Source organism: Lissotriton helveticus, chromosome 2_1 (genome assembly GCF_964261635.1).
Source record: "Lissotriton helveticus chromosome 2_1, aLisHel1.1, whole genome shotgun sequence".
NCBI classification, from domain to species: domain Eukaryota; kingdom Metazoa; phylum Chordata; class Amphibia; order Caudata; family Salamandridae; genus Lissotriton; species Lissotriton helveticus.
Window position 1 is genome coordinate 543,669,792 of NC_136059.1, and position 23,744 is coordinate 543,693,535.

At 43.2% G+C, this 23,744-nt stretch overlaps 1 protein-coding gene across 1 annotated transcript in view; it reads left to right on the forward strand.

Moving 5' to 3' along the window:
- Nucleotides 1–23,744, forward strand: part of ARSB (arylsulfatase B) — a 267,505-nt gene that overhangs the window by 220,854 nt on the left and 22,907 nt on the right. Inside the window, exon 6 of the mRNA XM_078675211.1 lies at nt 12,698–12,768. Within this exon, the coding sequence (XP_078531337.1) occupies nt 12,698–12,768 (71 nt within the window). The remainder of the gene's footprint in view (nt 1–12,697; nt 12,769–23,744) is intronic.

A 23,744-nucleotide genomic window follows, 5' to 3' on the forward strand; every position in this document is an offset into this window, starting at 1 on the left:
TCTTCCTTTTCTCTACATTCTGATGAGACTAAGAATGCACGTACTGACTGAGTAAAATAATTGCCTTGTGCTCACACGACTCTTGAGATTGACTCTTGATTAGGGGAGAGCAAAGTTGTCATGTTCTATGGTTGTCAGAAACTAAATCCCTTCTTGTCTAATCAGGGGAGTTCATCCTTCCTTGAACATTCGAGAAAGTTTCTAGCGAACTCTGAGCTTAGCTGGCAAACCCAAAAATTAAGTCTAGTTTCGACAGTAGTAGACCTAGTTAACGTCTGGCCTAGGTCTTTACTGCTGTAGGTACTATTCCAATGCGCAGAGCCTATTGGGAAAATAGGAGCTACACTACAACCCCTATGTAACGAAATCCCTCATGTTCCCACTGCAGACCCAGATCAGAGAGTTGCTCCACCGGAACCCCCATCAATGCCGCCAGATGGAACAACAATGACTTCTTCCTATTAAAGCGGAGACCTGATACATCACTGAAGGCCTGTAAAAGCTGAAGCAATATCGCCAAAGATTTCCTGGGGGCGCACAGATAAAACAAGGCGTCATCTGAAAACAGAGCTATAAAGTGATGAATCTGCCCAAGCTCAATACCCAAAAAATGCATGACCTGACGCATCTGGAAGCCAGCGGCTCCATTGCGAAGGCGAATAAGAGGTGCAAAAGTGGTCAACCCTGACTGGTTCCACGCTCAGTGTCCCAACGAGCAGAACATGTATGTCCCACCCGAAACCCTGTCTCCCGGATTAGTGTATCCAGGCCTGAAACCAAGATCCCAATCCCAGGAAGAGGTGTGGCACCGCAGCTAGGGCGACTGACTCCGGAATCTGGGGATCACGGTTCAATCCCCGGCACCGGCGGCAGATTAGCCCAGCACCCTGTGACTCTGAGCAATAGCTTGCCTAATCTTCCCAACGGCCCCCAGCGCCTAGAGACCCTTACGGGTGATTTTGCGCTTTACAAATGTGGATTATTATATATCCCATAGCCTGCAGGACCCCCAGATGATACCCCCAGTCTACCATATCAAAGGCCTTCTCAATAATAATGATAATAATAATAATAAGCCATTTGTAAAGCGCCTGGCTACACAAAGAACAGTGTGTCCCCGCGCTGACTGCTGCTAAATTTCAGGAGGCAGATGTTAACAAGCCAAAAAGAGGGAAGGTTTACGTGATAGGGAACAGAAACGTTTTAAGTTTCCCCCGGAATCTTAATTCGGATGGTTCCATTCGAAGATGAAGCGGGAGTTCATTCCACTGTTTAGAGGCCAAGTGCCTAAAGGAACGGCCACCCATCCTGGCCCTGATGATACGGGGAAGTTTAAACAACATCGCACCGGACGATCTTAAGTTCCGAGTGGGGCGATGTGCAATGAGGAGGTTCTTTAGGTAATCAGGGCCCTTGCCCTGGGCGATGCGGTGCGCTTAACAAAGAGCTTTAAATTTAATCCGCTCACTGACTGGGAGCCAGTGGAGCTTGGCCAGAGCGGTCTTCCCAGAAGCTCTGCGCGAAAGCCCGAGCACAAGGCGTGCGGCAGCGTTCTGCACGCACTGAAGTTGGTGAAGGCCTTTCTTACTCAGCCCTATCAGCAGAGCGTTCCCATAGTCAAGGTGCGGAGACACCAGGGCATGGACAATAGTTTTTCTGGCTCCAGTAGGAAGGAGATCTAATACCTTCCGAAGAACCCTCAATATGCCAAAGCACCTACCAGTCACCTTGCTGACGTGGGCCTTGTAGGAGAGATCTCAGTCCAGCATTACACCAAGGTTTCTTACCGAATCCACAGGAATGGGTGGACTGCCCAATTCAGTGGGCCACCACATGCGAGACCATGCTGATGCTGCTTTCCCAACCACCAGTAGTTCTGTTTTTTCGCCATTGAGGCGCAGGCAGTTGTTGTTCATCCATGCGGCCACTGATGACAAACAGTTAGAAAAGTTAGTGGCGTCTTCTCTGCGGTTGGGCGTAAGCTTAAACATCAGCTGGGTGTCATCAGCATAGCTAACAATGCCCACGCCAAATGCCTCCACTACGTGAGCCAGGGGTTCCACATAGATATTAAACAAGGTAGGGCTCAGGCTTGAGCACTGGGGGACCCCATGGCTCACTTTCCGGAGGGAAGATTTGAAGGGTGGGGAGTGCATCTGAAAACTTCTATTGGCCAAGAAGGATCGTAGCCAAGCGTAGGCTGATCCCGCCACCCCCTTCTCAGAAAGACGAGACAGCAGCGTTGTGTGCAGCACGGTGTTAAAAGCTGCACTCTGGTCTAATAAAACCAACGCTGCTGTCTCACCTTCATCCACTATCTGTCTAAGGCACTCAGTGGAATAGAGAACGGCTGACTCTGTTGAGTAACCAGTTCTAAATCCCGATTGTGAGGAATGGAGGAGGGCTTCCTCCTCAAGATATTCCATGAGCTGCCTGTTAACCACCTTTTCTACGATTTTTGAACAGAAGGGAAGAAGGGAGATGGGGGCGGAGATTTTGGAGTTGAGAGATATGGAAATTGGGTTTCTTTTTTAGAGGAATAACCTGAGCTGTTTTCCACGCGTCGAGTACATGACATTCCTGGAAAGACAGTGTCACCATGTGGCTAATATGGTCAATTAATGTGCTCTCCATGACTCCTTTGCACCGTGCCGGCGGGCACGCGTCGCAGGGAGAGCCAGATTGTATACTGTTGACAATACATAATAGTTCATGTCTTTCAGGTGTTTTAAAACATGTAAGATGGGATTTCTTTGTGGAGCTGTCTCTTACATCCTCATGATTGCATGAGAGATCGACGCTATTTTTAAAGGTGGCATGAATTTTGTCGACCTTGTCAACAAAGAAATCAGCTACAGAATCACATATCTCATTAGAGTAAGTATCTTGAGCTTCAAGTCTGGATGGGACCGTAAGTTCTTTGTAAATACTAAAGAGTTCTCTGGTGGGATTAACCGCTAGCTCAATTCTACTCTTAAAATAGATACTTTTCTCTAATCTCACCAGTTTTTGGTATTTTTTTAGTTCCGTTCCATAACGTACTTTGTGTTCTGGAGCATAGTTCTGCCTCCAACTCCGTTCCATAGTTTTACATTTGGCTTTAGCCAATTTAAGTTTTTCTGAGAACCAGGGAGCAGTTCTAGATTGCCTTACGGGAGGTTTGAGTGTCCAAGGCGCTACCTTGTCCAAAGCATTGGACATCCAATTCTCGTAGGCCTTTGGCCAAAACCATCTCCTCCCAGACACCCTCCACCTCATGCAACACATATTCATGGTCGTACTGCAACCGGGAATAAAGCTGCACTGATCGATATGTACCAACCCACTCATGGTCAGGCGCAGATGGTTAGTCAGCAGCTTACATAGCACTTCCCCAGCTGGATTCTGCATCATACATATAAGGCCCTCTCACAGTCTGGGCGGCAGCACCCCTGTCTTCTTGGCCTCCAATAATATCACATGCAGTTTTTGGGACAACACTACTGAGAATGTCTTGATAGAATGCGGTTGGGAACTCGAACCCTCCAAGAGCTTAATGTTTTAGTAGTATTTGTAGTACCTGCAGCTCATCAAGCATAATATCCTCTTCAAGCTCTCCTTTAAAGGCGTTCCCCAGCGTGAGAATTTCTAGAGGTTTCAAATACACCCAAACTCAATCCAGTGTGATGAGAACGCCCTCGCAGTACACCCTCTTCAGATGTCACTGGAAAGTGCCCACAACCGCCTCCCGTGTCGCCGCTAACTCGCCGGTTTTGCCTATCTGATGAATCATAGGAGTAGCGCTCACCAACCTTCTTACCAGCTAAACAAATAGCCTACCTGGCTTATTACCCTCCCGATGTAGGCACTGCCAATACTGTGTACATGTGTATGCATTCGACCTATCCCATTTCTCGGCGATACTCCACCAGGCCCTCCGCTCGTACCTCTGACTCTCCAAACTAGACAGATGCTGCCTCTGTCACCAGCACACACTCCTCCAGGTGCAGGTCCCAATGAAGCTGCCTACAGACCCTACAGGTCAATCTCAAGCATTGGCCCCTCATAAATGCCTTCATGGCTTCCCGTTCTACAAAACAGGACCCTGTTGTGCCCCAATTAGTCTCCATGTGGTCCGTCAGTGCCTGCAACACCGTCTGACAGAACCTCCACTGGAAGCCTCCATAATCGCAGCGGCACCCGCGCTCCTCCCAATGGCCCATTCACAGGAGTACAGGTGAATGGTCCGGTCTGATAAAAAGTGAGTGAAATATGTCACCTGCAGCACATCACCAGTTGATATACCGGCCAATAAATCCTATCTAATCTACTGTGAGTACCATGAGTGAGTGAGTGGCAGGTAAACACCCTGTCTAATGGGTGAAACGCCCTCCAGATGTTCCAGAGCCCAAAATTACCCATCATCTCTTATAGTGCCGAAATCATCCTTGGCTTCGTATGAGCTGTCTTGTCATACGGCTTAAACTTTCTCAGTAAAAACTGTTCGTTTGTTGGACAACATAAGTGTCAAAACCGATTCCACGCACACCATCAGGATATGTTGACCTTTGTCCTGCTAGCTCAAAGCACACCATCTGTACCCCAACCTAACCAGGTACGGAATGGAATGTGTAACCTCAGAACATGACAACCCTGACACTCCAAGGAAATTGTAGTAACAGCTCTAGAACCTTTTCATTTGATAACTGATGCATACTCAAAGAGATTCACAAGAAATACACAACATGGTGTTTTAATATTTATTGAAGCATTATGATTCTTGAGTAAGATATGTGTTCTACAATAATCAATAGAAGGAAACTGAATAGTGTTGTCACCAATAGAAGAATGGTGAAGAAGATGAACAATTTAACCATTTAGCTGTTACACAGAATATATGTGTGCTTATGAGTACTGTAATTTCTACTCCTACTTAGCTCTACCTAACTTAGTGTTCTTGGAAAAGGGGGGTGAATTTGCCAAATCCCAGTAGGGCGATCTAACTTCCCCATATCTGGGGGTAAGTGTCATCAGGAGGCCGGTCTTGTGAGCTATGACTCATCCTTCGCATGAGGTAAACAGGAATCAGCTGGGCTTGAATTTCGGCATGTGGTGAACTCTGAGTGCCAGCAAAATGACCCCTTAACTAAACAAGGGGGTGATGTCATTTATATAATAAACATCTCCCATGGTGCCATGCTGAAGTCCCTTTCAGGCCTCTATTATTGATTCTATTATGATAGCTCAGTTGCCGAACGGACAATAACAAACAACAATATAGGGCAGTGAACTTAGCCCTTGTACAGAATGTTCAGGTTATTTGATAATATGCCTACGAAATGTAAGCAAACCTTTTTCAGAGAATATTATCCTGCACAGCCAAGCAAGGAAATTTGTGTCAAATAGTGGAGTTTCTATTCGGGCCTAATGTGACCACTTGACAGTCTATTCGCCTCACCATCCAGGATACAGTTGTAGTCCCCCAACCACAATATCGGACCATCCAGGTCTGACCCTAACATTTCCTATATTTTGAAGAAGATCTAGGGATAATCCACAGTGGGGGAATATAAATTAACCAGAGATACAGCTTTGCCATCCAAAGGGCCCTGTAAAACAATGCACCATCCTCTCAACATCTACTTCCATATAGGTGAGGGTAAAGCGAGTCTCCGAGTCAACCCAGATCAGCATCCCCCTGGCATAGGTTGAATATGAAGCATGATACACCTGCCCTTTCCATGTCTTCTGCCCCCTTTCAGCCTCTACTACATGGAGGTGTGTTTCCTGAAAACATACAATGTGTACCTTGTGACATTTAAAGAAGAAAAATACCCTAAACCTTTTGACATATGTTCCCACCCCAGGATGTTCCAGGTTAGTATCTTGAAATCGCTACTGATGTGTACATAGTGATAGTGGCCGATGAGCCTCTTTGCTCTGCATTAGGTGACAACCTCACCATGCTACAAGAAAAAAACAATCCAAATGTAACAACACAAAACCGTAAAACAACGCCTCCCTCTCCTGGACAAACCTAGTGTAACCATAAGCAATTTATCCTGAACAGATGCGGTTTGTACCTCACCCATCAATGCATGTATTAGACAGTCACATACTTGGGACTCCACCACATCCCCATCCCACCCAGAATTCAGGCAGCCAAGGAGCAAATGTGCCCTCTCAATCACAAAAATATCCGAAAGCCCCTGTGGCCTTAGAAGCTGCTGCACCCATTGCTCCAAACATTCTTCAGCCGAGGTGCCATCGGCCTGCTCCGGGAAGCCCAGGAGATGGATGTGACTGTAGTGAGAGTGACCAGCCGCAGCCTTCACCTTAAACTTTATCTCCCCTGTGATTGTGGTCATCCTGGACAGCTACTGCTTCAAAGCCACCTCACTTAGGAGCGTTTTGATTACACCTCCACGGTTGTCACTTTCTCAGCCTATTTACACAGATAAGCTCGAAGTAACTTAACACCAATAGACACTGTCTCTATCTTGTACTCCAAAACTGTTCATGACCCGTGAATGGTTGGAAGAAGATCAGCAAAATAGGGCTCACGCTCCTGCTCCGAAGAAGCGGCAGCCGAATCCACCCCTGCCTGTCGAACAAGCCGCTGAGACACCTACGAGGGGTAGTATGTTTGGTAATGATGGTGGTGGTCAAGGCCCTCAGCTGTCTGTCCTTACCCATCTTGCACCTACCAGGGGGCTCCACTCAGGCTAGACAGGGCACCACAGGGACCCAGCACCCACTCTTATTAGGAGGTCATCCACCCAGCTGCAACACCCCATGAAGAGTGCCAAGAAACCAGCTGCCACCCCATGCTCAACTCACAAGGAAGACTCCCAGCTATAGTCTCCACATTAAGGGCACTTGCTCGCACCTTGCCCAGGGAAGGTTAGGAGGGGGGGTCAGCTCAGTGACCCTATAAGCCAGCAGAACAAAGTTTTGCCAGCATTCAACCTGAGCAGCAAGTGTTTTTCATAACGCCCCGGAAGCCACACGTGGTGCCGCCAACTATGCCCTCATCACCCTGCCTACCCAGGATAGGACCGATGTCTCCCCAGTGCTGTTCTGTCTCACCTCCTGAGATGCAAATTCCCACCAGAGCCCCCAGCCACAGCAGAGTACTAATCGGGGCCAAAATGCTTCCAATACCCTCGGGCAGCAATAAACCATCCAACCGACGCCCGCAGCCGGGAACGGCAAAATCGTATGCCTCAAAGGGTGCTGCTGGACTCCCACATGCAGCCCAACCCTCCAAGGGCCGCCAGGTCTCACACCTCTGCAGCGCGGGCCCCTCGCCAGCAAGTCCTCCCATCCAGTCGATTAGCATGCAGCTGCCTGACCCAAGCGAGATTCTCATTTCTTCTCCGGCATGCTGCGTTGTGCCCAGTGCTTTTCTGCCCAATCCCTGCAATTGGTGCTGGCGCAACCATGAGCTCCACTCTCACCTCCGGGCCTCCTTAAGCTCCAACCAGGCTGAGGGCCACAGAGGCCCCCCTTCCAAGTGGTGTCAGGGAGCTCCCAGGCTGCAGGCGTGGTCCGGTCGTCGATCACATGCCAGTACCAGGGCCGGGACTCCATTCTCCTTCACTGCCTGCAAGGGTAGCTCGCTGTGCACCTTAGCAATCTGCCAAGGCCCTCACACACCAGGGCCATCCTGGGCCATGTCTGGCTCCAGGCGCTAAGGCGCCTCACCTTCAGTCACCCCTGCTCCCACCGATCGGAGGTAGGGAGCCCACAGGCATCTTTATTTTCCCCGAGCAAGTCCGCCAACTCTAGTTGGTCACCGAAGGGCAGGCCCGCTCACCATCCAGGCCCCGTACTATGGACAGGGCCAGCTCTCAAAAGGGCAGACCCTCTCTCTGCCATATGCCACGACAACCATTCAGCCAGGAGCCTCAAACACAACCAAAGCCACTCCAAAAGTGCCTTACAACATGCCAACAAGGCAGTTTGGTAGTAGAACCCCAGATTTACAGGGCATAAGCTGCCCAGGAGTCGGAATGATATAGAATTTTACGAGGGCCGGCCGGCAGCTGCAGGGAACTACGTCCTGTCAGCCATCTTGCCAAGCCACCAAGCGAAAAGTCAATTTAGCAGCATTCTCACCCAACTATGGCAAAACAAACACCAGTTTGGCTGTGCCACCCAGAAAAGCCATTATTTTATATAGAAATTTAAATTTAAAGTGAATAAGGGATAGTGTGAATATCTTTGGATCCCCTGTAAGCCTCTCGAAAGGCGCTACGGGTATGATGGATATGCTTACAGTTATATATCTGATTGAGACTTAAACTCTTGGTGCCTGGCACCACATTTCTTGCTTAACTTCAAGTAGTTCTGATTGTAAAGCTTTATTCTCAGGCCATAACAAATTGGTATCCTTCTGTAACTTGGATACCACATCTAACAATTGAGTTTGAGGAGTGCCTGACTTTATCGCTTAGATTAGACGATAAAGTGGACTAGGTGATAATTTTGCACTAACTTTGTGAACAGGATTATTATTTATTTAATAATGCGCATTGCTAGCCCAACTGGGTTTCCCAGTGCTGGTGGTGAAAGGAAAAATCTCGACCCAAAAGCTAGAAAAGATAGGTCTTGAGCATCTTCCTCAATGTCCCATAAAAATTACAGAGGTGAAGCTGGAGGGGCAGAGAATTCCATAGATTAGATCCTAGAAACCTAAAGTTTTGTTCACCCTGTCTAGTCAATCTAACTCTGGGGATATTGGCAAGATTCAGTTCACTAGACCGAAGTACTCCATTGGGGCTATAAGGGCAGATCAAAGAGAGAGTGCATGGCAGCACAGCTTTGTGCTGGTCTTTGTAAACATAGTAAAGAATACAACAGAAGCAATGTTATTTGCTATTTCTCACAATCTTCACCAATGACCACATCTGCTAAGAGATGATAACCATTGGTAGAAGTGGGGAAAATAAAATAAAACAAGAGGGAAAACAGAGACACAGGACACCCAGCTCTGCTTCAGCACTTCTGGTGTCAAGGAGGTCTGCAGATTGTCGTCCAGCTCTGCAAGATAAAGAGTTGTCTATTATAAAGAGATGTTATTTCATAGGAATACTAAATGTAACTGCATTTGTAAATCGATATACCTTAGCATTATCTCTGTGTAACCAACTCTCTATGCTTCAATAGGTAACCTGGTTTTCCTGAAAGCTGAACACAAGGGAACATGAATATCTTGCAGAATGCATGTACACTCACACCTCTTACCAATGTTTAGAATAGCTATCTCATCCTGTGTCACTACACACTCCTGTCGAGAAATGTATGGTTTCTCCTCTTCTTTAGACCTGAAAAATAAGTTACACCATTAACATTAAGTTCCCGACTTAGCAAGATGCACACTGGCTGGAATTCCATCTAATACCATATGTAATATATATATATATATATATATATATATATATATATATATATATATATATATATATATATAACGCTTCTCGTCTCCTTAAGTCTTAAGACACAGCACTCGCGGGGGGAGTCATAGATTTATTTCGACTCTCAAACGCACCATACGCGTTTCGGCTATTGCCTACCTCGGTGGTACGAGGGGACGCCTGAAACGGCCATATTTTATATATTCACACCGTGATCACTTCCTGCTCGCGCATTAATATAAACATAGGACAAATGTATTTACACAGAAAGTGGCGCCATCTTGGAACGATGTAACATAACCAAAGTATATACATACACATTACATATATACATCAGTCCACTGTCTTAATGATACTATGTTCAATATATCTTATATTTACGTTAACTCCTTACATTTGAATTAACTTACATTCCTATTACGCGCTGAATGGGCATACTTAATGCTCTTTGACAATTCATGGTCCCTCGCCATTATAAAACATCACGCCCTGAATGGGCTAAGTGTTACATAAGTCCTCTCTAGAAAAAACATGTGTGTGGAAAAACCCAAAATCATAAACCCAACTAAATTACAAAACATACATCTCAAACTTATTCAGTTTCAATACTATACAACACCCCCATAGAACCAATGTTTGAATGAATAAATAAACCGTGAGTATCTGATTCATATTGCAAATAAAGTGCTGATCTGTTTCTTACAATCTCTATTTTACAATATCTATTTACAACCTGTACATCTTCCCATATGTCTTCGAACTCTGATTCCAAACTGGTACACATGATATATCTCTGTTTTCTTCTTCTCTGTTACCAAGTTAGCAAAACCCACACCTCTGGTAATAAACATCCCTTTACCCCAGATGTACTGCCATTTCTTCATTATAATTGAGACCCCCGGTGCTTTAGTACAGATGTCAATTATATATCTGGACTCTAATCTTCTTAACCTCATAGTCCTATCTCCTTCTCTTACATTCATCGGGACTTGGTCTATGGCAAAAAAATGATATCAGGTCACTTTTACTGTTATGATGTTTCTGAAAGTGCCTGGCCACTGGGTATGCCGAGTCACATTTATTAATGGCCCGTAGGTGTTCTAGAATACGAATTTTTGTTTGGTGGATTGTGCTTCCGATATACCGTAGTCCACAAGGATATATATATATATATATATATATATATATATATATATATATATATATATATATATATATATATATATATATATATATATATATATATATATATATATATGTGTGTTATAGGTAAGTGACGATGTTGGTCAAATCCCAACGTTTTATATTACCGAAATCACTGAAATTCTTCATAGATTTATTTTAAGTAACTGTAACTCATGCCTTAAAGTAATTGTAACTTGTGCATAGGCAGATTCTACCATTATATGTCACTCTTAAACATTGCGATATTTATATATGGTTATTGTTCGGTGTTATTTTCAATTAAGGATACATATATGTCTCTGTACTAATGCAAACTGGGATCAAATTCATGGATGTGCATGGTATCAGTTTCCCCAATTTTGTCATTCAGGCTTTTTGAAGCATGTATTCTTTGGGACTACTTGACCAATCTTAATTAAACACACCTATTTGTAGTTGGTTCAGAGAAGGGTTTTCTGAATGGGAGTAGAGGGGATCCTTTAAACATCTAGAGAAAGCTCTTGGAGGAGGGTGAAACTTAGGTGGTCTGTGGCTTGGTGGTGCGCTGTTATTGTACCTGTTTTTATTTATGATCGAATTTGAATACATTTTTACACTGAACCCCATCTCGATGGCCAGTTTTTACTTGCTTGGAACTTGGTGTATGTGTAATAGAATTTCCATTTTGTGATGCAAAAGCTCTTTCTGGTGAAATGTATAAAGAATCTGTAATACTCCACAGCTCATCTCTATACCTCATTCCCCTAGATAAACAGCACCAGGATCTATATCTTTTGATGGGTCACCTGGGGAAACGGCCACTACAACGCGGCCGTTTCCACGAAAACCGTTACCACGCATGCATAACAACGCATGCGTGGTGACAACGACAGCCTTTACCACGCATACCTTTACTACGAGAAACATAGTAAAGGCATGTGTGGTAAATAAAAATGGGGGGTTTGGGGGGTCTCCCCCCAAAAAATAAAAAAATCAAGCATGGGATTAAAAAGGGGGGTTGGGGGTTCCCCCCCCCGCCAAAAAAAACCGAACCTTAAGTGCCGAAGCTGAAGCAATCTGCGTCGTTAGAGAAGAAGCTGGAATAAACATCCGCTTCCTCTTTACGACGTACGACCGACGTAACCAACTAAAATGAAGATGAAGAGGAGACGACTTAAAAAGGTAAGGGGAATTTTAGTTTAAAAAAAAAGATTAAGGGCTAAGGGCAGGGGTAATTATAAGGAGTGGGGGTCGGGGGTCATGTAAGGGGAGAGGTATAACCTTTAAAACGACTATGCCCTCACCATGCATAAATTTACAATGAAAATCGTTGTAAATCTATGCGTGGTAAAGGAATATTCGTGGTAAAGGTGATGCGTGGAAAATGAATTCCGTTGTAACGCATGCGTGGTAAAGGCATGCGTTGCAACGGAATTCGTTGTAACGACATACAACCGGTCACCTGTTGCTATCTTTGCGTGGTAAAGGCATGCGTTGCAACGGAATTCGTTGTAACGACATACAACCGGTCACCTGTTGCTATCTTGCTCTGTGTGCGTGTCAGTATATGGGATTTATAATTATTTGGTTAAGTGCATAGAATTCTCCATGTACAGGAAGATTGCACATTAGCTTTTCCTTCATAGTGTTTGGACTCAAAATATTTATTTGGCACAAAGAATCAAGGCACATATTCCTATAGGGGTGAATAACTCTACTTTAATAATACCGAGTTTTATTAAGTAATCTGAACATAGAGACATGTGAGCACCATGTTAAAAAATATATATGATATTTTGGGATTTCCAATTTGATTCTTGAATGTAATGTTTTGCAAAACTGCATTCTTACTTCTGTTGTACTAATAAATAAATATTATTTGGAATATGGACTACAGTACATTTAGTACAGATTTTAAGATTGTAAGGCACAATATTGGATTTTTAGAAATTGTTTGTTTTGCGTATATATGCTGTAGAATTTATTTAGAATTGTAATGCAAATTATAATTCCAAGACCTTTTAAAGACACACTTTACATTCTTGTTTGACACAGTTACTAATTCTTACAATATGACGATTCCATTTCTGGCAAGCTCAATAGAAAAATATTAATGCACAATTTATTTTTTCTAGTGAAGGAACTCCTTCTCCCAGAGTAGAATTGCTTCACAATATCGACCCCACGTATATGGATCAAGGTGCATGTAAGTATGAAAATCTTGTTGTTATCTGCCACACTGTATGATATTCATTGATGTTTCATATCCACCCATGGTGGCGAGGAACACCCTCTATAAAATTGCTAATACAGCTGTTTCATTTTCTAACATGTCTAAGGGTAAGACCCTCTGACCCCCATGATGTTTCTTTGGTTCTCTGTTACAACACTTTTTTTAGGCACTTATTTAATTAAACTTAATATAGTCGATCCACCGTGGCCCCTGATATATCCTACTTCTTTTAATGTATACATTCTGTGCACGAGAGGCAAAGACAACATTGCTGAACTTAATGAAGACAGTGCGCTTTACTGGAAGAACTAAAGCAACAGTAAATCATCTGTGTTGGGTGTAAATATTCTTTAGTTACATGTTCAATGGGTAACTCAAATACTGAAGTCTATATCTCTGCTTGGCTTAACTTTATATATATATTTGCGTCTCTAACTCCAGCGGAACATTTCCAACTTAAGCACTATGTAGGCATATGACTCTATTGAAATCACCACTAATAAATGTTTATAAATCGGTTTGAGTTAGGTCCATGAATAAGGTTCCTCTTACATTTGACTGACCTCACAAGTTTATGGTGATAATACCTCACTTGGTACTAACTAAATTCCCAAGGCTTTAGGGAATACTTTATATGAATGGGTTCCTCACCTATTTCCTTCCAAAGGTTCGCATAGGCCCCTGGTGTGTCCAGTCTACACTTATTTTTGGGGGGAGTTTTCTATAGCGCGAACTTGACCCGAAGGTATTAGAGCGCTTTACATGAGCACCAGATGCGTTACAGACGGACCCATTCATTTTTGTTTCTTTTTGATTTTCCCAGAATCATGGGATGTTGAGCATTCCTGACGAGACTTGATCCCGATTCCCCAGCTTTGAGGTTGACCGCTCTAGCCATTAGGCGACATCCTCTCCCCTTTCTCTCACACAACATACTACTCCTTCATTTTCTGACAGGCCAAATTAATAATCTTCCCAAACAATACTGAAACCCATTTGCAGTCTCTGAATCCTGAGACCTCTTTCAGAATAAATCTGAGAGAGGCCCTTAGTGACTCTACAAATAATAACTACCCTAGGGGACACCCGTATGAAGATTCCCATGAGGTCCACATAAATCTACCTACAGCTCCTGGCATCCACCTCTTCCCTCGCCAAATCCTACCTCCTCTTCTTCCAGTTCTCAATTGACTCGCACTCTCCTTCACCTCAGCACCATCTCCAGTGTTCCAATAATGACATCACAAAAGTTTCAGATCTGACTGGTACTGGAACTGTCTGCACAACATCACTCGTATAAACACCTGCCCTACTTTTAGGGAATGCAATTCCTAATCCGTCAACGACCCAATGTCACTTTGAATGCTGCCAATACTAAATAACACAGAACCATTAAACGGCATATAACTATTACTCCTTCTGAAGCAGTGATTCATTTGCTATGTTATACTACATTAGTTGGTAATTTTATAGCACAGAATTAATCAGCTACTTGGCCTCCTCGCGCTTCCATATTATATGATCTGCGATTGCGATTCATCCTGTGGAGATTCCCTTCTGTGGGATAGTTTTTCTTGAGTCACCTTTGTTGAGTGCGCGGCTTGGAGGTTAATGGGTATCCTTATGGTGGTGTTCCCTAAGGGGGGACTAGCCTTGTGACATTCCCACCTAATCATATTGCAATGGGTCATTTCTGCCTGGGGGTTTGCAGTGGGGGTTCTGCTCTTTTGGCTCTGTCTGTGATCCACGTCACTTGGTCACTTGATGTTTGTTGTCAGACGTTTGGTACAGAGGAACATCTTTTGCCTAGCAGATTCCTTACTGACCCACCCATCCTCCCCGCAAACGGATTTCTAGGGACAGCGCTAATCCCTTTCAGGGGCAAGTTTCCACAACAGTGGAGAGTGTTCTTCACTTTCTGTGTGGATGACGCCGATGATGCACGTGGAGCCGAACAACACCAGCCGTCGCCGTGCAGGGGTGCTGCTCACAAGGGGTCTTCCTGACACAGTCTGATGCCTGGGAGATTCTGGGGTAAGGAATCTGCGGCTAGATATAGTCTCTATGAGATGAGGCGTTACTGAAGGTAAGTAACTTGGTCATTAGATTGGAATTACAGGCATAATTCAGACTGAATGTGGTACATGTAAACTTTAAGTATAAGTTAATATTTCAAATTTAAATCACATTTCCACCTCTAGTTACTATCAAAATAGGATTCCGGACTCTGTGAGGACATACACCTACATTAATGAGAAAAGGTCCCAAAAAAGGAAAACAAGTACAATGCCACTGCATTTAGTGAAACGATTAACACTTACTGATGTAACTCATTGAACACTCCCCGGTTTTTGCATTTACATATTTCATGTATAGTATTACAGATGATAATTGTTTTATATTTAGATATGCATATCTTATCTATTTCATTTATTTCAGACTGAATTTATTATCTATGATGACCGCCCTGGAAAGCCACCTTCTACCAACATATTAGAATTATTAAAGTTTAAGAGGCAGAGTCCGATGTTACCTTCAAGCTGTTGCAAATCATATGAATCAGTGATCCATTTACTGATGCACACGCCCAGCAATTACTTGTTGCTAATATTTTTAAATGTTGAGTAAGCATTCAGTTAGAACCAGTTTCATTTTGGGGCATTGTGAGCAGATCTTTAATCATGTATTCTCTAATATTTCCTCTGATATTCCTTAAGTCCATACCCATAGATCGATTTTCTTTTTCTTCACATGTGCTTGAAAAACATACTCCAAATCTTAGAAAAACTGTAATGTGCATTTTTTGATTTAGGCTATGAATGTAAGGAAAATATACAAATGTCAAGGCACTATCCCAGACTGCCTAAAAGTAGGACAGTTAACCCCTAGTCTGAAAAAACCCGCAGCAAATTGCTCGGACCTAAACAACGCTCGCCCAATCTCCAACATTCCGACTTTGGCGAAGCTCCATGAAAAATGTGTCCCGATCCAACTGTGCAACAATATAGAACAATTCCAACTTAATTATCAATTCCAATCCGGCTCCCGCCAAGGCCACAGCACTGAATTAGCTCTACCGCACGTAGGGGGCAATGTGCTAATAATGCTGAAGCAGAACTAATCATGCCTGCTACTCCTCCTAGACCTATAGTCTGCTTTTGATACGGTTAAACATGAAAGCCTCTAAACTTACTAGAATGGAGAATGGGGCTATCAGGGTCCGTCCTAAATTGGTTCACCTTGTTTCTCCACAACAGAACTCAAAGAATCAAGGTTAACCAGTCCCTGTCCAATGGCACACCGGTCACGTTAGCGGTCCCACAGGGGTCCTCTCTTTCACCGACTCTCTTCAGCCTATTCATTGAGCCTCTAGCTGAAATTTTGAAATCTTCCATCATTCATTATCACATGTATACTGATGAAAAACAATTGTACTTGAAATTCTCTTCCTCAGAAGATATTAGGTCCCTTAACACAACTCTACAAAAAAAAAACTAGCTAACCCGCAACCACCTCAAACTAAATGCCCTCAAAACTAAATTCCTCCTAATCGTCCCACCCAAACATTCTCCTCAAATCAAATTATGGATGACGCATGTAACTGCTCACTACACCTTAGTGAGTCCACGAGATCTCTAGGAATAACACTTGACAAGGACCTGAACATGCAGAAGCACACCAGTACTGCCACCAAAGGAGTGAACTACCAAATTCACATTTTAAGAAAATTAAAACACTTCCTCCCCCATGAAACTTCAGTGCCAGCGGTTCTAGCCCTAGTTATTCCCAGGCTGGACTATGGAAGTGCTGCCATATGTGGCCTTCCTAGATCCAAGTTGGCGCCTTTAGGAGCTTCTCTTAACACTGCTGCTTGGCTCATCATAGAAACAAAACAAACCACATCACTCCAGATCAAAAATTCCTAAACCGGTTCCCAAATGAGACAAGGATACAGTTAAAAATTGCCTGCACGACCCATGAAGTATTACACTACAACATCCCAATGGGCTTGGCACAAAAATCAGAATCATCTGGTGGATGCAGATCCTCTAGATGAGCACCAGCACCTTGTTGCTTAAACAAAAGAAATTCCATAAAAAGAAAACGTGTAACCGGGCCTTCTCAGGTGTTGCCCTGAGAATTTGGAACACCCTACCACCTGAAATCAGACTGATTCCCCTCAGCTGCATCATTCAAAAAAGAGGTTAAAATATTACTTATGAACAAATTTCCGCTCTTGGTTTCACAATTTGACTCGGTATCGACACTCATGATTTTCATTCGAATGTTGGATCATGTTTGTTGTCTTATCGACTTGGTCCTATGGAGGTAACTCTCCTCAATATGTGAGCTTAAACAGTCTGTACCTTCTTGATTATGTTGTTGTTTGCTTTCCTGTTTCTTCCTTCTGATCATCTGTAAAGCGCTCTGATACCCTCACGGGTCATGTTCTCGGTATATAAACTTTATAAATAAAAAATAGTGAGTATTGTAGTCTTCTAATAGCTGTGTGTAGGGAAAGTTAGTCCCTGTAATATGGTGCCTCTACTGGCTTATCTAGTCTGGGAAGGTAGTATCCTGGTGAAGGATTAGCATCTAGGCTTGATGACTTGTATTTGCAGTACATTTGCAGGTGTATAGGGATCCAAAGACTTCTTCCTTCAGGGTAACTCATGAGGTGCCTGCACATTATTGTACTCCAAGGTGTCTTCACTCATGGTCAATGGTATGTTTGTGTGTAGGATTACAGACAATCTCTGACCGCACATTTTTGATACATTAACTGTGTGACCACTGAGAAGGCTTACACTGCAGCTAATGCCAAATTGGAAAACATTTTGGAAAGAGGGTGCATAATTTGAGATTGGTGCACAGTTTTTCTAGGGACCAGGTGATGGAAAGTGTTGCTAGTTCTATGGCTGCACTATGTCCACTGTGGTCTATATGTATGTTCACAGGTATTAAAGACAAATACATCAGGTTCGGAAGGAGGGAGGTGGGGATGGTACAGAGGGCGTTGGGTTGGGTGGCAGGAGGTCTGTTATACTTATTTACATTTTGGACTGGAAGGAGAAGTAATGTTATGTTTGACTCCACATAACTCCTCAGTCCCTGTATAGCAGTTGAAAAAAGGGGTAGATATGTTTGGGGGTCATAGATAACATAAAATTATACATATGTAAAAAGTGAGTACCAGAGATATTTTTCCCCTTGGGGTACTACTTGATGATACTATTTTCGTTATCTATTTGATGTGACTCAGAACCCCTTGGTGAAAAACATTCTCATTATTACCCATTCATAATTCCACATATCTCTCTATTTTACTTTAGGGCATGCCATATAAATTACAAACTTATCATAAGCTGTTGTATGCAAGAGGGTCAGGATAAGTTATCCACAGAATAGTAAAATGGTTAATGAATTTTAAAGAACTTACTTATGCTATGGAATATGCCAAAGAAAGTAATATGCCTGTTGCTGATTCTCGGTCACAGTGTAAAAGTATGAAAAGAAGCTTGGAGTGGAGTGGAGTGGAGTGGAGAGGATAAGGAATGAGTTGCCATTAAGTGTATGACATGTATCAGCAAATATGAATGACCTCCAACTTTGTGAGAGAATGATGAAATAAATAGGGCCCTGAAGGTAGATGTAGGAAGATGTGCCAGTGATGTTACAGAAGGGTAAGAATGGTTTTATAGATGAAGATGGCTAGCACACAGGTATGTTGAGTTTGATGTGACAGTGTAGTTACTATACCACCAGCATGAGTCAGAGAAACTATTAAACAAGTATTGGCAAAGCCAATGCGGCTGGTGTTTGCTACCAGCCTTTAGGCATTGTCAGTGCTTATTTTGTCATTGTTTTTGTGAAACGTTATTGTTGGGGAAGCTGCCTGACCCTCCTCAATCTAAGGGGAAAAATAAACCTTGGCTAAAAGCAAAAACATGTTTTGGTCTCATAACGCATACATTGCCATAGTGGTCCCTCGCACTGATGGGAGCTACTTTGTATATGGATGTGCTCCATGTGAAAGGGTAGAATGACGTCACTCACAGTGTAGTTAGCCAATGACTGAAGTAGCCTGAAATATTGCTCCGTGTAGTAATGGCAGAAGGAGAATGTGAATGACACAATATCCGATCACTGGATGAAAGGGGTTGGCTGAAAGTCCCTTTTCTTAAATATCATTCATATCGTTTTAACAACAGACCTAAACATTGATGCATGAACGTCACTTCCTTGAGTGTTACTCAAATCAAGGGATAAGGGAATTGAACTGTTGGTCAGTCTCAGACTGAAGCACAAGAGTTCATTAAGTTCTACGTGTGACAGTAGCAACAACATGCAGGCAGTAAGTAAGGTGCCTTTCTATAGGCTTAACCCCTTGCATGTTGATGATGGCCGGGAGCCGTCATGGCACACAGTGCTCGTGTGCTGATGACGGCTCCCGGCCGTCATGACTGCACCCGCGATCGGAATGTGCCATAGAGGCGCAGAATCGCGGCAGCATGCAAGGGGTTAATATACAAGTGGTTGCTTGGGAAAATAAAATATAAAGTTTCATTGGTTAGAGAAGTGTAATTGGTAGGTCTGGGCAGTATCCCTAGTTATAACGGACTATTAATACAGGCCATTATAGGTGGAATTTGTGGAGAGAGTCACAACGGCGGTTGTGATTGTGACCTCTGAGAATGTGTTTCTCATGTGGGTACACCCAAGATCAAAATAACTAACACTAGTATTCAGTCCCCATACATGTGTATGCAGGAGCTTTTGTGTTGAATCCAAAGAACAGCCTTGAATGAACCTCGGGGTTCATGGGTAAGGACAACTGGGTTGGTAATAAAAACCGGACTGTTGGTTTTTAATCAGATTAAACTGAAGAAGAGTTGATGCACACATGTCGTGGTTGAACAAGGCAGCCATTATTTCCACCGCTGGTCAAATTCCATGTTAGATGATGGGAAGTAGAAACACTGAAGAAACTCAGTCAGGGTTGATGGAGAGAGGAATGAAAGTAGAAGTGGATGAGAAGAAGCTGGTGGAGCAAAGTGCGGTTGTAGAACGAAGAAAAGGAACCTGAAGGAAGGTGACAAGAAAGATGCAGTTGCCAGGACAATCCTGTTTCGGTTCCTATAGGTTTTCTAAGACCAGTGTGTGGGTGGCATTGTATAGGTGGAATGCATGGGGTGTTGAAAGGAGGAAGAGAAATGGTAGGTTACAGTTTAAGTATTATATGTGGTAAGATGGGTCTGTGTTGTGAATAGGTGTGGTCAGTGTTCTGAGAAATCTATAGTATTAGTCTTTGTTGGGGTGGGATGTTTGTTCTTAAGTATGTTCTATGTTGTTGTGTGGGAACCAAGCAGACAGCACCACAACACGTCTAACGGCATGTGTGTAGATGTGGCTGAGTCTGACGTGTACTTTGTGCAATAAAATCCTTACTTCTCGGTGGTCTGTGTGTCCTCCCTATAATATACCGTCTAAAGGAGAACTGATTGGGTCTTGCGGCCAGGATACACACCTTCTCCGATACAATATCAGTGAGTTAGGCTCCAGCCACTGGCAGATCACAGGGTCGAAGGGAGGCTATTCGTATACATGTCACTCACTTCCCTAAATCCACCAGTCAGGCTGAATGGATTTTTTTATATACAAGTGTGGCATTTACTGCACAAGCATCACGACAGGGCCATAATCCCTGGGTAGGAAATATATTGGACAAGATGGAATGCTACACGGCTGCCAGACTGAACTGTGAAAGTCAGAACACTGTGTGTCCCACTCCAGAGTAACTACTTCCCTGCGGTTGTGGAATGACCACAGTCTCCGCTATCCTTAGGGTCTGCGGGTGGTAAGAACAACGATCTAGTATTGTCCAAATCCCATTGCAAGCCCCAGTTTAATTACTTCTATAAAGTTTATTATTTCTTAGGGGAGCTGATACCCTTTCTTGTAAGGCCTCCTATGTCCTAATTTCAACATCTAACATGTCTTCAGTAGCCACTGCATAACCTCGAGTTAGTACAAGTAGCACTCTGATATCTGTGTTAGCATACAAATGTACGCAAAATGTTTTGCATCCATTTTTGCTTCGCCCTAATGAGACCAAAAGGGTCTTAGCACAAATCAGATTAGTATCCTAAGAGAGGAAGGGCCCTCCAGAAAAAAAGACATAAATATACACGCATACAAGTGTTATTGACCACGAATTCTTAACCTGTCAAGAAGATGAGAGGAAGCTAAAAGGCGACCCAGGTAGGAAAATAAAATACGGGCAATAAGAGAAATCGGACAGAGAATGAAAAATGATAGGTGCTTCCTGAAAACTTCTAAAAAAATAAAATAAATTGACTACAATCGGTGAAACATACGTGCGAAAGGTAGAATGAAAAAGATGGCAGCAAAGGATGACTTCATTAGCTGTTGATCACAGAGGATGTGCACCCGAATTTTCAATAATCCACAAAGTGATTTAGGAGAACTCGAGGTGTTTTATCTTCTGCAACAAAGGACCAGATGTGTGGAGTGCTTTCTCTGGCACCCTCACAGGTGCAAGGTGCCTGTCGCTCTAGGGCAGGGGCCTTCAAACTTGTGTGGGGGTGGGGGGAAGGAAGGGGGCCTCCAGAGGGCCTCAGGTGATCCGGGGGACTCCAAGCTCTGGCCAAAATTATGCATTATGCTCTGTAATGGGCCATCACTAATATCTGTTGTCACTAATATCCTAGCTGGGAATATGTGACAAAGGGGAAGGGACTACAAAAATTCTTCAAAACTCCCAGCCACACACAGTGGGTACTGTTAATAGATACAATTTAATAGAATAATTGTGAAAAATTCTGACGGGGGCCTGATGATTTTTTTTCCCCGCGGGGGAGGGTGGGCGGCATTAAAAAGTTTGAAGACCCTGCTCTAGGTTGTAACCCATGACCTAACTAGGGCTTGTCCGACTGGTGTGCCTCTGCTTTGAGGAGCATGGGAGGAACTTGAGGCATGAAGCCCTGCTCAAACGTTTGTCCTAACAGGAGTATGCCAAATCTCGGGGTCTTTAAAGATTGTGTAGTATCTGCTCAGTCTACCAACTTCTCTCCATGCTTATTTCTACAACAGTTTGTCAATGCCCCTGCATTAAAAAATGTGCATGGCTACTGCTCATGGATTTAACGGATGTATGATGTTACAACGCATGCTTTTACCACGCATGCTTTTACAACGCATACCATTACAACGCATAGCGCTTTGGGGTGCTGGATAGTGAATAGTTTAATTTACTATTCCAACTCCAGTCCCCGTGGACACTAGGGAAGGTGTTGGATAGTAAATTAAATCTATTCCCTATCCTAGTGCGCCCCCCAGCGCAATGCGTTGTAATGGTTTGCGTTGTAAAAGTTGCGATGTAAAAGCACTGCGTGGTAAAAGTTGCGTTGTAAAGGATGTTTCCCGGATTTAACTCCCATTCTTACCCGTTTACCCTCATTTTACGCATTTGACAGCATGTCTGCTTTGTGAATACTAGCCTTCTTTATTTTTGATCTACACTCACACGGCATTCCACTGCTCCTCTAACTTGGAAGGCACTCTGTAGCCGTCTGTATGTTGTCGCCCTAAATATAATTATAGTTTGCATGCCTATCTCTTACACCTCTCCGCGATCACTCTGCTAGACACTGCACCCCTAGACAAGATAAAAGTACCTCGTCTTTCATGCTTTATACCAAAATGCTTCCCACAGAGCAACACAACAAATATTACACTGCCTGTCAAGCACTCTCCCAGAAAGTAGCATACTACCTGTCTGAAAATACGCTTCCGCGCTCCACAGTGGAGTCTTGAGCGCTATAAAATTGCTCAAGTGCGATAAAATGGATATCAGAATAATTAGGTGACAATACAGGAAATGATACAGAAATACATTATTTCCTGTGCTTTCCTAGTACAAAGAGATAAAGGGGGTAAACAAGTCACATTTGGAACCTGGTTAAATGGGTAATGTAACACACAAGTCCTTAGTCATTCAAAAATATTTTCTAACTTTTTGGGGAGGAGTCATGCAAGCCCCACACCAATAAATGTTAGAACACAAAATCATTGTATCAGAAAGTATACTTCAGCATATATCCACATAATAGAATAAAAACGTATAGGGATCATAGTGGGCTGGTGCTCCCAAGAACTGTGCAGTACAAGTGAAACAAGTGACCAAATACAAATAAAGTCCACAGTGACAATCTACTCTAAGGTTCTCATTCAAAACTTTTGTAGACATCTCACGGTTAAAATAACAGTTCAAGAGTCTTTGGTATCTAGCTGAGACGTGACCTAAGCAGTAGGTATTTCAACGTTTCGAACCTGTTAAATTTATCAACGATGAAGGGGCTTCATGAGAACAGATGTTAGTAGCAACCTAGGTGAAATGAATAGTCCACATAAGGTCAAGAAATTAATTATACAAGAAATAGATAAAGCAGAAAGAAGTAGTGTAATTACTCTTTTGAATGCTAATTGGTTAAATCCTGTATTCGTAAGTTTTGATACTGCATATTATAATAACAAGTTTAGTCCTGAAGGTACACCTCAGGTAATACGAGCAAAACTTCACAAGCAATCAGTATTTTTTTTTTTACATTCAATTTTATAAGTAGTACATACAATGAATGAAACCCTCGTCAAGCGATGAGAGTGCGTATTCCACTTCTGAGGAGCTGGAGGTAGATGTGGAAAAGACACTTAGACCTCCAGTGTATAGTATATCTGGTGCGTTGGTTGAATACAGGTGTCTTGTGCAATCTCTCTTCATGTAAGTTTTGAATGACAACCATATTAAATCCAATTTGTGCAGCCTATCGTGAACCACTGCCGATAATTTTCCATGGCATAGATATGAACTTTTGACTCCTGTGGATCCCCAGTTAGTCCTTACTGGGACCCAGGGACCCCAATGGAAT